Source organism: Panthera onca, chromosome D4 (genome assembly GCF_046562875.1).
Source record: "Panthera onca isolate mPanOnc1 chromosome D4, mPanOnc1 haplotype 2, whole genome shotgun sequence".
In the NCBI taxonomy this organism is placed as follows: domain Eukaryota; kingdom Metazoa; phylum Chordata; class Mammalia; order Carnivora; family Felidae; genus Panthera; species Panthera onca.
Window position 1 is genome coordinate 20,345,187 of NC_138351.1, and position 17,632 is coordinate 20,362,818.

General features: G+C 42.7%; 1 protein-coding gene across 3 annotated transcripts in view; it reads right to left on the minus strand.

The window, feature by feature from the left end:
• Nucleotides 1–16,975, minus strand: part of LOC132663598 (guanine nucleotide-binding protein G(q) subunit alpha) — a 312,825-nt gene extending 295,850 nt beyond the window's left edge. The window contains exon 1 of one of the 3 annotated variants that reach the window (XM_060610013.3): nucleotides 16,836–16,975. In XM_060610013.3, the coding sequence (XP_060465996.1) occupies nucleotides 16,836–16,971 (136 nt within the window). In that variant the 5' untranslated portion in view covers nucleotides 16,972–16,975. Of the gene's footprint in view, nucleotides 1–15,975; nucleotides 16,160–16,405; nucleotides 16,446–16,835 lie in introns of those variants that run through there. The other 2 variants (XM_060610016.3, XM_060610018.3) reach the window with 2 other exon arrangements.
• Between the last annotated feature and the right edge of the window lie 657 nt (nucleotides 16,976–17,632).

Sequence of the window (17,632 nt, forward strand, 5' to 3'; positions counted from 1 at the left end):
GAAAATAAATGGAGAAACAGACCAAGCAAATGAAAACTAAAGACCCATACGAATCCCAACAAAGTTGAATTCAAGATGCAAAAGAATTGATTTATTTCAAAAAGTAATGCTATACAATGCAAGCTTAATTCTCAAGGACATTTTTAAGGCACCTGAAAACAGAATACTTACATATACAAGACAAAAATCCCTGGAAATACAAGAAATTGTCATAAACATTAGAGTAATGGAAGGCCTCAGCTCAATTCTCAGTACTTGGTTGGTTCACAATATAAACAAGGAGATTCACTACAAATACAAGCAACAAAATTAAATAGCACTCACAATCTTATGTTTTATTATACACACACACACGCACACACATACACACACTTTATGTATTCATAAAACAAAAACTGACTATATATCAGACTACCATTCCAAAAAAGTAAAAATGGATGCCTCGCTGGCTCAGTTGGTCAAGCATACGACTCTTGATCTTGGGTTAAGAGTTCCAGTCCCATGCTGGGTGCAGAGATTTCTTAAAAATAAAATCTTTAAAAAAAAAAAAAAAAAAGGCAGGAACACCTGGGTGGCTCAGTCATTTGAGCGTCCAACTTTGGCTCAGGTCATGATCTTGCAGTTCGTGGGTTTGAGCCCCGTGTCAAGCTCTGTGCTGACAGCTCAGAGTCTGGAGCCTGCTTTTGATTCTTTGTCTCCCTCTCTCTCTGCTCCTCCCCCACTTGCACTGTCTCTGTCTCTCTCAAAATAAATAAATAGAATTTAAAAAAAAAAAAAAAGGAAAGGAAAAACAGTACAGACCATATTCTCCTATCAAAATGATGTAAGACTAGAAATAACAAAAATCATAAACATTTAGAAATTTTAAACTATCTTCAACAACCCTGGTTCAAAGATAAAAATCAAAACCATAATTTTTTTTTTTTAATGTTTATTTATTTTTGAGACAGGGGGAGACAGAGCACGAGTGGGGGAGGGGCAGAGAGAGAGGGAGACACAGAATCTGAAACAGGCTCCAGGCTCTGAGCTGTCAGCACAGAGCCCAATGCGGGGCTTGAACCCACGAACCATGAGATCATGACCTGAGTCGAAGTCGGACACTTAACCAACAGAGCCACCCAGGTGCCCCCAAAACCATAATTTTAAAATGTCTGTAAAAGAATAATATCAACACTACATAGAAACAAGTAGAAAAATTCAAAGTTTTAAACACTTCTAATTCAAACCTAGAAAATACTAAAATAATCAAACAATTTTAACTCAAGAAAATACAAAAAGTAAAACTAAATAAACCTAGAGATATTTCAATAAATAAAATAATAAAGATAAGGCAAGAATAACAAGGGTGCTAAGACCCCACAACGGGGAAAGAATATGTCCTTTCAATAAATGGTACTTGGACAACTAGATATCCACTTGTAAAAAAAAAATGAAGTCAGAACCCAACCTCACACCATATACAAAAAGCACCTCAAACTGCATGAGAGACTTACATATAAGACCTGAATCTACAAAATCCTTAGAAGAAAACATGAAAGTAAATCTTTGAGACCTTGGATTTAGCAAGTTTCTTAAAAGTAAAAGCACAAGAAACCGGAAAAAAAAAAAAATCACCATCAAAAACATCTGTGTCAGTACAATTTTGCACATGGCCAAACCTGTCCTATAATCTTATCAGTTCTATTTTGTTTTCCCCTTGGGCACATTTATCCTAGAGCACTCACTCCATCCTTCTGCAGATGAAATGGTCAATTTTCTAGAAATGTTGGTTAATAAAATGGAAGTAAAAAGTGACAAAAACCTAACTAAATCATAAACTGAGGTATGTGTTAGTTATTTTTGTAAATAGGCAGTATAGAAACGAAAATTATAAAAACAGAAATGAATAGAAATTTATCCAATAAAAATGCAAAAAATACATTTTTGGGTTTGTTTGTTTTTACCTATCACGTTGTCAAAATAGTCACTAACACACATTAGAGGTGGTGAAGTAAATTAATACCACCTATCTGAAAGATAAAGTGGTGATGTGTACCAAAATTTAAAGTAAGTCTGTCATTTGGCTGATGACCTAACTCTGAGGAACTTATCTGCTAAAGGGTCAATTGTACAAGGGTACAAAATGGATCCCCTGCAATATTCACTGCAGCATTAACTATAACTTTTTCAAATGGAATCTAACTAATTATCCATCAGTAGGTAGAGGTCAGGTATTAGTGCCAGTAAACGTGCTGGTTAATATTTAACAAGTTCTCCCAGTGGGAGGGGAAAGCCCTGATTGGTAGCACCTGCCAACTTCTGTGATGTAAATACTCCACATCTTGGCTGATTTCAAGCTGTCCAAGTGAAGTCACTGAACAGAGAATCCAGAAGAAATGTGTCAAACTTTCATGAGTAGATACAAGCTAACTGCGGCACACCACTGTAAAGACTGAAAATACGCTGCAACTACAATTAAAAAAAAAATACAGTCGCACTCACAAGCATAAATGTGATGTAAAAGCTTTATATTAACAGGGCAAGATATCCATTCCGTATTACTGGATGAAAAAACCAATTACATACAGAAGAACTTATGTTATATCATCTCTAACAGTATGAACTTCCATGTGTATGTATTTCACTTCCATTTTGGAAGAAAAAGAATCATACAACAGTGATATGGAAACACTACATTCAACCTAGTTTCACCTATAACAACAGTAAATCTGACTTTCATGGAGTATCTAAACCAGAATCAGACCTTTATTTCAAAACAGAATAGAAAAAGATCAACATATTTGGCTTCAAAATAATTAAAAACTTCTGTATTAAACAGTTCAAAACAAAGACAAAGAAAAACAAAACACTGGGGTTAAGTTATTTACAGTAAATATGAAAATGGCAAACTTCATATGCATGTTCAGAACTCATAAACAGACAAAGGAAATAAGGAGACAACTTACAAAATAATAAGTTCAACTAGAAACACATGGGCAAATGATCATTCTCACTAGTGATCAAATAAATGCAAATTTTAAAATCACATACCTTTTTTTTTTGCCTGTTAACTCATTAATACTCTCATAATATTGCTCATGATATTGCAAATTGCATATAATCACTTCAAAATGTGTCTTAGGTGTGTGCAATCAAGTCATAAAATTTTTCATAACCTCAGACCTAGAATTAACATTTCTATTAATCTATTCTTTTTTTTTTTTTTTTAATTTTTTCCCAACGTTTTTTATTTAGACCTAGAATTAACATTTCTATTAATCTATTCTTTTTTTTTTTTTTTTTTTTAATTTTTTCCCAACGTTTTTTATTTATTTTTGGGACAGAGAGAGACAGAGCATGAACGGGGGAGGGGCAGAGAGAGAGGGAGACACAGAATCTGAAGCAGGCTCCAGGCTCTGAGCCATCAGCCCAGAGCCTGACGCGGGGCTCGAACTCACGGACCGCGAGATCGTGACCTGGCTGAAGTCGGACGCTTAACCGACTGCGCCACCCAGGCGCCCCTCTATTAATCTATTCTAAAAGCATGTGTGTGTTTAAAAAATGCTAACTCCATCACAGCATTATTTTCAAAACAGTAACATTGAGAGAAATCTAGGTGTCCAAAAAAATGAGAGTAAGCAAGCAAATTAATATGTATCCTCTAAAAGAATATTATACAGCAATTCTAAATTCTAAATATTAATATGAAGTCTATACAGTCATATAGAAAATGCTTACAACACAATGTTATATTATTACACAGTATGATTACACCTGAGCAAGACACATATAAAAATAAAACAGACTAGAAAGGAACACACACTCACACAAATCATGTTTAAGTTAGTACACTCCGAATAAGTTCATGAATAAATTTTTTTAAAATTTCAAACTTTGTGTAAAGAAACGATTCCAATATTTGTAAGATTTCAAATTCACTGAACAATGAAACATAATAACATTGTACACCTGAAACTAATGTAACATTGTGTATCAACTATACTTCAAAAAAGGTTAACACCCTTTAAAAAAAAGTTATTCACATAGAACGGACTCATTCTTTTGAAGGGCAATGTGAAAACAAAATAATGTATTTCTTAAGAATGTAAGAAAATTCTTAACTGGAAGGAAATAAACACTTCTTGACTCAAACTCTATTAAATACGACAGTTCTTCTCATCATTAAACTTTACTATTTTAGAAGACAATCATACCACCAAAGGATAACTATCTCAAGTGCTCTTAATTTGCTCCAAAAAGAGAATAAAATACAATATAAACTCAGGCAATAGCATGCTGTCTGAAGATAGATTATATAAAGACAGAATGTATTTAATAGAAAAAAAATCATTGTGTGGCCACATGATTCAATACACTGGGATGCATATGCATTAATTAATTCTGGGAAGGACACACTGTAATTTGAGTAGCAATTCACAGATAGACTCTAGGGATTTAGAAAAACCTTACACAAGAATCTCTGTTCCCACAATAAGCATGGCCTGGAATGGAAAGCCCTTATAGCAAATGGGTTTCTCAAAGGACACAGCTGGTGATTTTCATGAAAATATATTTGGAATCAAGATTTCCTAAGCAATACTATTAATGAAGTCCTATGATTTCGCCCATTAAAATGCAACCTTTTGTCAAGAACTGTATGCGTAGGGAAATACAAATTGCTTATCAGAAACTAATCAAGCAACATATAGGTATATTCTCTCACAGAACATGGGAAACTTTGGGGACTCGACGTTACAAGAGACTAGTATGTGCCCAAAATGTTTTAGTCATTCCTAATGTGCTCTGGATAACATCTCAGGCGGTGACCCAACACATAATATAGGAGGTGCAGAGGACATGCCATTTGTTAGTCTGGACCACAGCAAGGACCGTCCATCTCCACAATCTGTGTCCTATCTGAGTTGGCTCCAAGAGGATCCGATAGCTTGGCAAAGTGTTAGTCCTTGACCCGTTAGGAATCGATTGGTAATGAAAATAGGGGTTGATTTCAAGTATCTTTTGTTTCCGCTCTTCCTACTTCTGTTCTCAAATTATTCAAATTATTCAATATATATTTGCCTACATTTTCGAGTCAAGAAATCCTCATAACTCGATTCTATCATGAACAAAAGCACCCCATTTCAAATGCTGGTCATAAATGGAAACAGGCTTCAGGGCTTATTGAGTAATCTACTCCCTGGGCTTGTATGTAATAGCCCCAGAATGTGAACAGCTCCTAAGAGAACACAATCAATTGGCAGGTGCCTTGATCAGCTAAAATTACAAGATTACTTCCATGTATTACATACCTCCACAGTGAGTGTGAATCCACTTTGGCAAGACTATCTCAGGCTACTATGTATCTACTTATTGCCTTGGGCAACTGACAGGTGCTCTATTGTAGGAGAAGCAAGCCAGGTGAAAGCAGATTTCCTGCACGAGGATCTCTCAAGAGACATTCTAATAACCCATCGCCAGATTAGCAGAGTTCTCAATACAGTAAGAGATGCATTTCTGTCACGTTAAGCAGCTGCCAGGTTAAATACACACACACACACACACACACAAACACACACAAATCATGGTGCACATTTTCTTTTTTATGTGTGAATGGTTTTTCTCAGGACACTGCTTGACATGAGTTTTGTGCCTGGTCTATTTAACCATCTGTGGGGGTAAAAGGTCAGGGGAGGACGCATGCAACAAGAGCACCTCCCACACAAGCAGACTGCTGCCCTTGCTCCTCTCCCAATCTGGGATCGGGGAAGCAAGGGCACAGGAGACGTGACCAGATGAGGAAATGCAAGGGGGCAGTGGAGCTCGTAAGAGTAAGAGAAGCTGCATTGGCCTGGCTCTTTCCAACCACAGGCCAACGCACAGAGCACCTCTCTGTTGTTCTCCTTTCCTTCCTCCAGAGTCTAGCGAAGACACGACCGCACCACCCCTCCAGGGAACAACAGCCTCTGTCCAGCCAAGCCCCGCCAGACTCCCATTACTCTCCTTCACCTGTGACTGCTCTCCTTTTCCCCTGCACCTGTCCAACTCCATATCCAAAATCAAGCTGACAAGATAATGAGGAAGAGGCTGCGGCCGGGAGGAAAGCAGGGGTCGACGAGTGCCAGACCCCTGCCGGGCACCTCCAGGGGAATTGGGCTCTTCTGCAGACCTAGGCTGTGAGTCTAGCTGTTCTTTCTTTGGTCACAGAGCCCGATCTCCAGAATGCAGACAAGAGACACAGGAAGTCGCCTCCTTGAAGTTTCTCTGAACATGGTCATGACAACTAAGGGCAGTTCAGAAAAACAGTCCAGAAAAATTGAAATTTTCTGATTTCAATAAAGGCCCCGTGGAAAAAAAAAAAAGATGGGCACAGGAATGTAAGAAGAAATGGACACAAATGCTCCGTTCCTGGGATGATTCTAAATCTCCCCTGGAAGGTGCTAGAAAAGGAGTCTACCGGCTCCCAATACACAGCAGTCCCCCAAACGTGCTCCACCAAGGTGTGAGGCACTCCTGGAGCCCAGACTCAGATGACCAACCCGCTCTCACTGAAAATGGCAGACACGGCCTTGGGCAGCAGGTTCTCTGCAAGCAAATGGAAAGCAATGCTTAAAAAGCCCAATGAAGGGGAAAAAACTAGTAGCAGTGGGCCAAAGACAGCGGTCTAAGGGTACCCACGAAAGCTCCGGGGCAGGGGCCTGAGCAGGGCAGCCCTTGAACGCTGCCTGGTCCGCAGGCTCCACCCCTGCGCCTGCCAGGATATCGCCCTTCCTGCAGGAAGCAAGAGACCCATGCTGATATGACAGGAGGCTTTTGATACCATTGCCTGTGAAGGCAGTGAAACTATCAGCGGCGTGCCAGGCGGCATGGGGGCCGCTCTGGCCAGACTCGCTGATGCCTCCTCACTCTTCCCCGGAGCCGCCGAGCCTCCCGCAGGGTGCTCAAGGTGTCTTCCAGAAGGGAAGGAGAGGACGGTGAGGGCAGCCAGGAGTCCACCAGACCTGCCGATGCCTCCCGGAGGGCCTGTCACCACTGCAGAGGGCTGGGGCTCGGGGCCCCTCATCCCCAGGGATGAGCCTGGGCAGAAGGTGGCCAAGAGGCCAGAGCCGCAGACGGGGAAGCAGAGCAAGTTTCAATGTTCAGACAGCCGTGAGGTTCGGTCCAATGTCTTCATTCTACAGGTCTCTGTAGAAACAGTCCAGGAACAAATCCTGTTCCCTGAAGAAACACCTTCACAATAGTTCAAAGAGATATAGGGCAGGACCGACCGCTTGACCTCCCTTTAAGTTACAGGTTTTAGAAAAAACACACGAAACTAAACCAATGTGGGGGGGGCGGGGGCGGGTATTTATTTACCCAAATAAACTTCCACAGCGCCTGCTACTGCTTCTGTGTGCTTGACCAATTCTCAAAAAATATCACGAGTGTTAGAAAGACAAGAGTTAAATCTGTAGCAAGTACCCTGGCATTCTTTTAAGGGCAAACTAGGAACAAGAATTAAAGTCATCCTGTATTATTAGAACAAGTCACAGGAAATGGGTCAGCTCTTTAGGACAAGAGGAAAACTGCACTTACCATCTGCAGAAAGAACGTGTAGTATAATGAAGCCGCTCTGGAAAGGGGAGGTCCTAAAATATCCGCTCAGAGGGTCAGAAACTAACACTGTATCTTTGCCTTAAAAAAACAAACCCCAAAACATGCTCAGGCTGACTGGGTGTAACAAAAGCAAAGGCCTCTGCTGATGCTACCCTCCCCCCCCCATCTGTACACAAATACAATTAGAGGGGCTTTAAGGCTCTCTAGGTACGGAGATGAGAATGCTCACATCATGAAAATGGGGAAGATTCGCTCTTACTCCACACAGGCCTACACGCACCGTCCTCCTTTCTAGCAAACGCACGGCATCCTATTTTGAAACCCAGTGGGGTGTGATAGATTATCCAGCACTGGCTCACTCACTCTCTGCTGGGAATCGTGAACCAGTCTCCAGTCCCTGCCCTCTGGAAAAGGAAGGAGAATTCTACATTTTGTTCAGTAACAATGTATTTTGTTCAGGGGACTCAAGTGTTGCTAAAGAGAGTTAATTATCTCCTACAAGCACATTCACAAGTGCCCTTTTAGTGTAGTAAAGCACCCAACTTCCCCTCACCAGCTCACAGCCACATGTTTGAAGGAAGCACCAACTTGGAAGTTCCCTAAATCTTAAAGAAATGTGCGTGCCAGGGAGTCTAAGAAACCCCTCCTGGCACCAAAGGGCACTGGGATGAAAGGGTAAATGAATGGGCGGTGTTTGCACAGAAGGGGGCTGTAGCAAACAGCTGGAATAACGGGCGGGTAAGCCACTCAAATGCTTGTCTTATTTTTTTAAATGTTTGCTTTTGAGAGAGAGAGAGAGAGAAACAGAGTGTGAGCAAACAAGGGGAAGAGACAGAGGGAGACACAGAATCCTAAGCAGGCTCCAGGCTCCGAGCTGTCAGCACTGAGCCCGACACAGGGCTGGAACCCACCAACCATGAGATCATGACCTGAGCCGAAGTAGAACGCTTAGCCGACTGAGCCACCCAGGTGCCCCAAAGTGCTGATCTTTAGTTGCAGTCACCAGGAAGTATACAGAAGATGCCAGCAATCACCCTGCTTGCCCTAACAGCAAAAAGAAAGGTAGGGAAGAAACAATAAAAATAAAGATTTCATCAGAGTCTTGAAAATGTAAAAAAAGCAAAAGAAAAACTCTTGATTTTTTAACAACTGGTGGTGATCAAAAAAAAAAGTCAAATTCCAGGAAGAGGCAATTAATACATGATTTCAGTTCTCTAAAGGGAAAAAACTCAAGGCTATTTTAGAATTATGCATGACTGTGTTTCTAAACATCACTATTCACTTCCTGCAACAGAGCCAAAAAGTCTCACTCTCGCTCTTTCTGTGGATCAATTATTGTTCCTTTCGGTGAGGTTTCAGGAATACAATGGCATTAATGACATTCCTGTTCCCGACCGCACCACAATCTATTCGGCACTTCCTTGAAACAACTACTTTGTTTCTTAAGTAGTCCAACTGCTCACGATCCAAAATTAATCCTGTAATAAAGGTGCATGGAATTTGTAAATTTCAAAGGACCTGTGTAACAGTTTTCCATTCAAACTGCCGCATACGCTTCTATTGGCTTTTCAGGCTGAAACAATATGAGAACGCTCAACTGAATCACTCCCGCTAGACAATGAATGAGAAGCAGGACCGGGAGACAAAGACTATTCCGTTGTTAAAACCCAACTGCTTTCACCGTGCCCCAGGTGGCCCGCGAAACGGCAAAGAGGAGCGTGGCAAATGGAGAACATGTGGATGATGCACGTTAGACGGAAGCAAGAAGTGTACATTCATGTCCTCTGATTGCCCTTTCTTTGGAGAATCCAGCTGCCCACCCTTCTGTGCCCACAAGCCCCCAGTTACTGACAACAGAATCACTGTGAACCGAGCAAGGCTTTGTCTATGCGGGGATACAAAAAACAAAACAAAACAAAACAAAACCAAACAAGACCAAAGCCGCCATCTTTGGCCTCAAGGAGCTTCCAACCCAGTTAGTGCTCAGGGCAAGTGGTCGGTCAGTAATGACTTCTCATGGTTGAAGGCATTCTTGCCGATACGCTCCTAGGAAGTAATTCTCAAGATCATCTGCTTTCTCCAGTTGTGTAATCCCCGGGAAGCTTGTACAATGGCCTTGAGATTATTTTGGTTTCTTCTTTGTATTAAGAGCCAATAGAAAAGCCAATGCCAGGAAGGATAAAACTCAGAAGGACATGTCTGTCTGAGGGCGTCTACTGGGAAACAGCAAAACTGTGAAAAGTACTTGTAGTCTTCGTTGCTGGCGAGTAAGAAATAAGGAGTATCTCACACAGCACATTATTTTGCATCAATGAGGGGCTTAATACTTGCTCATTTGACCAGCATTCTCTATGCAGCTGTTCTTTCATAAGATATGCCTGATTTAAAAAAAAAAAAAATTGGAGGAAGTGTTTATTTTCCAATAACTGACAAGTGTTTGTGGAATAAATGAATTTGAAGTATGTTCTTAACTTTATTTTTAAATCACACGAATTTTGTTCTTAAAATTTAACCATGAAGTCTTTTAACAAAATATTCTGCTCTGATCTCAGAAATTATTGCTAGGTATAAAGGTCAACCCCAGAGCTAGTCAGTGAATTCAGATTTTGGTTCTCAGCATCAAAATACGGATATTTTTGTTTGTCAAGTCCAGATCCATGGCCAACCACCTAGAATTTAGGAACTCATTTCCAACAGCATGGTTAGGTCATTTTTTTTCTTTTTACTGCATGATAGATGAGAAATCAGACAGATTTTTACATATCGGTAACATTACAAATCAAAGGTGATTGTGGAACAACTTCCTATCATTTTATTAGTAACAGCTGTTCACGTAAAACAGTGTTTGGGTCTGAGAACAGCTCTGTCTTCAATGTTACTCCATTCGGCAGCACAGGAGAAAACATTCACTGTTTACTGAAGTCAGTTATTGCCACAGATTTAATTACCAGCAATCACACTTTTTACCTTCTATTGCTATTTCACACTTCCCTAGGATGAATTCTGCAAAGATCTTAACATTGCTTAAAAGCCATGATACCAGTTTCCTTTTGAAAAATGTCATCACCCTCCCAGCTGAAACAAGGAAATTAGACTTTAAATTTGTTGCTACAAATACTTGTATTTCCCTCAAGCCAAAACAGTGTGTGGAGCAAACAGGCTCCCTCCCTCTACCTCCTTAGGAAGAAAGCAATCCTAACCTTCTTAAAATGGCTTCTCTCTCCCAAGATGTACCATTTGAGTTCCCTGCTTTTCCTCTACAACACCCAATCAACATTTCCATTAATGTCAACAGAACTAATAACCTCCCCTTAAAGAAAAATTAACATGAATGCTGGAATCAAAATCATCCTTGGAAAATCTAGTTCATTTCTTCTCAAGTGTAAGTTTGCCTGGATCATGAAGAAAAATCTGTTCCTTCTTTCTGCTAAGTTTAGCATAGCACGCAGCCACACAACTGTGAAAGCTGTTTCAGGTCCTTAAAAATTCATCTGTAATAAAAATCATGACTATATTGAATAGGCACCTACAAAATCGAATATAAACCATCTCCTATAAAGTGGAGCTGTGTTGCTGTTGTTATTGTTGTTGTTTTTTAATGAGAAGGAGGCTATCAAATTTATTTGTAATAAACAAAATGGCCACTAAATTATTCTTCTGGTTCTCCTTTCTAAATTTACCTAAAAAAATCTGCATCAATATATAGGGGATAACTTCACTGTTCAGCATGGTTTTAACATGTGTTGCTGTTGTTATTGTTGTTGTTTTTTAATGAGGAGGCTATCAAATTTATTTGTAATAAACAAAATGGCCACTAAATTATTCTTCTGGTTCTCCTTTCTAAATTTACCTAAAAAAATCTGAATCGATATATAGGGGATAACTTCACTGTTCAGCATGGTTTTAACATGTGCCAAAGCTCCCATAGGGAGAAATGACATGTAAGCAGAAGGATGAGTTCCACGGCAGATCTAGACAATGGATCTACGTGGCTCAAAGCAAAAATCTTACTCTGAAGGCTTTGCTGTAGTCAGAGCTACAATTCCGATTCTTATGAGGGATGCTAACACTCCACCCTTCGGGTAGAAACTATGAGTCCCGTGTTTCAAACAACAACAACAAAAACAAAAAACCAGAAAGAAAAAGAGGAAATGCATCCAAATAAATCCTGACATTTAGAAACATATTTAACACTTGGAAGCCAAAAGAGTAACAAAAATAAAACTGGTTGGTTTTAAAGCAGCCTCATGAACACCATCGTTTGGTATTTCCAGGGAGATGCTGTCGTTAGGGCTGCGCACAGGGATCCTTGCCTTCCCTGGTTCTGAAGGGCCGTCCTAGACAGCCACTAACTTCTAGGTTAACTCAGACCATCAACATCCCCATTCTTCTCCAGTGAACTCTACAGAGGGGTCGTGGGGCAGGCGCTTTTATCCACAGCCACAATCTGCCAGGCAATTCCCAGCCTTCTTGCTCTGTAACTGCACAGTTTTCAGTACAAATATATACCTCTCAATTAAAAATATTCCATCTGCCATTCTTTTTTAATTTTTTTCATGTTTGTCCATCTTTTTAACTTTATTGATTTTCTGAGAGAGCACAAGTGCATGGGGGAGGGGCGCAGAGAGACAGAGACAGAGAGAGAGAGAGAGAAAGTCCCTAGCAGGCTCCACACTGTCAGCACAGAGCCTGACATGGGGCTTGAACACATAAACTGTAAGATTATGACCTGAGCCGAAATCAAGAGTCAGATGCTTAACCCACTGAGCCCCCCAGGCGCCCTCCATCTGCAACTCTTAAAACTCTGTATTTAATCATTGTGGTTCTCATTTAACTGTACAGATAAATCATAAAAATCTGTGCAACTGCCACCTGTATGCTGGAGAATTTAAAATTCACTCTGTTGAGTGTATCATGGAGAAAGTGTATGACCAGAAGATGACAGCTTCTACACGATAAAAAGTAAGCAAGATATCAAATGGTTTCTTTTTTTTTCTTTTAAACTTTCATACTTTAAGCATGACTGTTACCATTCCCAAATTCATCCAGCACAGAACTGTAATACACTGGTTCAATGTGTGATGTAACAACTTACATTAACACTTTCTATCCTGGAATGCACTTACATCCAACAGGCTCAAAGAGTTACATTCAATTTTTTAAAGATCATGATTTTATCTGCCACAGATTAAAAGCATTACATATCCCTGTGTTTCCATTATTTATTCATTACTTTATGCTCCTAATCTGTCGGGGGGTGGGGGGTCATAAATAAATGTACTCACTCAACAAACATTTATTGAGAGCATTCTGTGAGTTAGGTATTGTGCTAGAAGTTGGACTATCACAGTGAGCAGTACAGACACAATCCCTAACCTCATAAGCTACTGGCCTAGAAGAGGAAGAAAATCTACAATCATATATGTAATTCAGTTAGAAGATAAAGAACATACATTCTTCCATGTAAGACTGGCCTAAACTCTGCCTATTTTCAATAGGTGGAACTCAATCAATTAAAAAGGTTTGCTAAATCTTCCCATTTGATGATTAAGATCTAAAGAGTAAAGATTTTAAAAACATGTAAAGTAAGAACAGATTTAAGAGGGAAAAGATATTTTCAAGGAACTAAAAAAATTTTCTGCATGAATATCTGTGACTGAATGCAGGGATTCAAAGCCATTTGTTATACACAGACTTAAAGACACATTAATATTCAATAGTGTGACCTATGTACTACAAATAGAAATATTTAGGGGAGCCTGGGTAGCTCAGTTGGGCACACCAAAGCATCCAACTTTGGCTCAGGTCATGATCTCACAGTTCATGTGTTCGAGCCTCTCATTAGGGTCTATGCTGACAGCTCAGAGCCTGGAGCCTGCTTCAGATTCTGAGTCTCCCTCTCTCTCTGCCCCTTCCCTGCTTGTTCTCTGTCTCTCAAAAATAAATAAACGTTACAAAAATTTATTTAAATAAATATTTAGTTAGTATTAAGATTGATCAATTAGAGGAAATACAATATACTTTATACCTACAAAGCACATAAAACTTCAACCAAGTTAAAATGTTCTCTTACATATATACGTATATATGCAACTTTTCTTTGAGCTGGCAAGGAAAATACTTATTTAAATAAATTCAGAGAAAGAATATGGTAAAGAAAACAACAATTCAGAACTAAATATGGTGTTTTATGGTGGTAAGTTTCTGAGTTCATTTAAAAAAGAATAAAAAATCAAAATATATTAGTACAGAATTGGAAAATACATTGTCATAATTGCTGTGTAAGTATCAAAAACGATTCCAATTTTACTGCTATACTTTCATCTAGGCAGTTCCCTTTCTAATTCTTTACGCTAACACATAAAATAATTATGTGAACAATGCAAAGATCACCTGCCAAATAAATCCATTTCCACTAAAATGGTGTCATGTCTTAAACTAAAATTTTCTTTGACAATAACCTTATACTGAATGTCACTTAAATATAAGAATGAACCCTCGATTTAAATAAGGTAGTTAAAAACATCAGTAAATCTTTAAACTGTGTAAGGATAAAACCCATAGCCTCCTTTGCACAGGTAGGAAAAGGAAGCTTCAGTGAACTCATCAAAGCAGCTGATCCAAGAGCAGCTCCTCAAACAGAAGCCCTCCCAGATATCTGGTTCAAGTCAACCATTATCTTCCTCCTGGACTCAAAAAACTGTGAAATCAGAAGCCCACACACACAACACACACACATACACACACCCCTACATTTAGGAGAGAGTATTTACTGTAGAAATAGTGTAGGTATCACACTCCTTCCGCTACAAAAGCAACATATCTAGATCACAAAGCTGTAAGAAATAGTACGTGATGCCTAGGGATCATGTTCCTAACAAAAAGTTGTACAATTTTTGAATGTTACTAATGAATGTAGGTGCTAAATTAATGTCAGATTTTCCACTCCTTCTGATAGGCCATACTTGGGGGCTGGCACAAGGCTGTATTAAATCCTACTCAAATATCTAAAAAGAGACCGAGTTCCCCATTACTACCACTTTAATAGGAAAACTGTTAATTTTTTTCTCATAAAATTATCTCCAAGTGCATTTTTAAAACATCATATGTTATTTCAATACACAGTATGTAATTATGTCCGTATATGTGTATTTCCCTCAAAGTCTTCCTCCTAGATATTCTAACCTAGGCCTTCCAACAGACAAACCCCCTGCGTTCTAATTCCAGCTGCTGGCACCTAGAGCTGTCACATTTCAGGAAATAGGGATGGCTTGAGAGATCTCAAATGCTGTATTCACAGCTAAACATAAACAAAGACTGTAAACAGGGCAAAAGAAAATCCATTCTGAAGTCTCTCTAAAACACATGCTTTTTCCCTTAATCGTGCACTTGTACACTCTATGTGTATTTCTCTTCCCCTATTTTTCCCAATCTTGAGCATTTGCAACATATTCAATCACACATTATTCAGCCATTAGAAGTAGCCCAAAATGAGAAGAAAAAAAAACATTTTTTTTAATCTTAATATTCCAAATGCAGTTTTCCACTCCCCTGGCTTCATTCCCTAAAGCCCACCTCTTTTATCCAATGCTCTGCCTTCTGTTCTTTACAAACAAGTATACATTTATCTAATCTGGTTTCAAGACATAAAGCATGACATGTAAATTAACCATTTGTAACTGTAATGATTATATTTTGTTCCCTCTTGTAAGTGATCCAGTACCCAAGCAGTTCAGTCCCAAAGGCAACTGGTTCCTTGAACCAGGAGATGGAATGCTCAAGAAAGAAAACGCATGCTTCTTCAATCTGAATTGACAACACAATTTTTCTTTCTTCCAGACCTGTCTGAGGAACATGTATTAAACACGCAAATATCTTGAACACAAGTGCAGGCATTTTTCAGGCCTGTTAACTGCAAAGCTGTTTATTCTTCCTACCACCATAGCTCAGAGTTAGGTCACGCTGGCTCCTATGTGCACCCTGATCCTTGATTCTGAACAGTCTCTAAAAGATAATAATCAATAGAATTCCTCTTTGAGAAATGGCATTTTCTTGATAACTTTGTGTGAAGACAGAACGTTGGGTTGTTGTTGGGTTTGTTTGTTTGTTTGTTTGTTTTAGAGACTGAAGGGAAATTTTTGCTCTACACTTCCCGTTTTCCTTCTAGCCTAGATCCCAAAGATATTAAAATGCTGTCCGTTTTAAACAAAAGGTTTCTATTTGTTTCCGGGAGAGTAACTGAGAGGCTGCACTGGTTTTCAGTAGTAACTATTGTGAATTCAGGCCTGCATCTGGGTTGCCTCATTAAACAAAAGAAACCCGTCGCTGTCAACAACCACACAGCACAACCCTCCGTATCCCTCCTTTTTTTACTGGAAGAAATGGTGCTGACGAAAAACAAACCTGTCACCATCCACTGGTCAAGAAACTCTTCTGGATCCCTCCTTTCGGTGGTCTGGTGGCTAGAGAGCAGCAGCACTTGTGTGACACATTTGAGCTTGCCTGCCCGCCCCCCCCCGAAATACATAAACTCCCTTTCTTTAGAGAGCCAACCACTAGGCTCCCTCATCATCACTCCATGGACAATCCAGTCGCGAGTCTGACCACCACTCCCCCAGACCCCCACCACTGGAAATGGATGCACACAGGCAACCCTACCGCAGGCAGTCCCCCAGTGTGCCCCGGCTCGGATCGCCACCCTCGGGCCACATGCATGCACGCGCGCACACACACACACACACACACACACACCACAGTTCCCCTCTCCGGCACGGGGCGCCAAAGCAAAGACACTGGAAGTTCGACCCCGCTGCCCACCTTCCCACCCCCGCACCTCTTCCCCCGAAGGGATTTGCCATTTAGAAGATGCACAGCATAGAAACGCGCTCCCGGGAGGCACAGCCCTCAGGAATACCAAGGGGCACACGCCGAGGCCCGGGACGGGGCAGCCCCGACCCCTCTGCGCGTGTGTGCTTGCGCGCGTGCGTGTGTGTGTGTGTGTGTGTGTGTGTGTGTGTGTGTGCGCGCGCGCGCGCGCGTCTGTATGTGTGTGCGCGCGCGCGCGCGTGTGAATGTGCTGCGCGCGCGCCCGCGCGGGTGCAGGTAGTGGCCGGGGACGCGCCCGCCGAGGGTCCGGGCGAGCCGCGGGCGCCCGGGGGCGGGGGCCGCGGAGGGCAGCGGACCCGGGGGGCCGGGGGCGGCGGGCGGGGGCCGCGGAGGCCCGGGGGGAGGGCCCGAGGCAGCCGGCCCCGGGCTGTACTCACCGAGCAGCAGCAGCTTGAGCTCCCGGCGGGCGTCCCGCTTGTCCCTGCGGAGCTGCCGCTCGATCTCGTCGTTGATCCGCCGGGCTTCCTTGGCCTCCTCGCTCAGGCAGCACGCCATGATGGACTCCAGAGTCATTCTTCCAAAGTGCCTCCGCTGCAGCCCCGCCGGCACCCCCTGCTCACACGCGCGCACACACACCCTCCCGCCCTCGCTCCCCCGAGGCAGCGGTGGCCGCCGAGCCCCCGCCGCCCGGGCGCGCGTCCGGGACGAGCTCGGGGAACGGCCGCGGGGGCCGCGGCCAGGGCCGGGGCCACCAGGTGGGCCGGGGGCGCGGCGGGAGCGGGCGGCTCGGGCCGCCGGGAGGAGCGAGGCGGGCGCGGGAGGCGGCCGCGGGCGCTGGCTCGGGGGGCGCGCGAGGGAAGGCCGCCGCGCCCGGCCTCGCTCAGACACCCGCGCCTCCTTCCCCGGGAACGGGCGGCCCGCCTAGCCCCCCGCGCCGCCGCCGCCGCCGCCGCCGAGGCTCCCCTAAGCCCTGCGCCCGGCGGCGAGAGCACATCCACCGGGGCGTCCCCGCAGCGAGCGGCCGCCGACGGCTCCCCGCGCCCGGCGCGCCCGCTCCTCGCTGCCGCTTGACACGGCTCCCGGGCGCCCTGGGCCCTGCCCGCGCCCACCGCCCGGCTCGCGCGCAAAGCCCGCTCGCCGGCTCGCCCGCCGCGCGCTCAGCCGCCTCCGCCTCCGCTCCGCCTCCGCCAGACGCCCACCCCCGGCCCCGATTGCCAGGCGCGGAGCGGCTGCT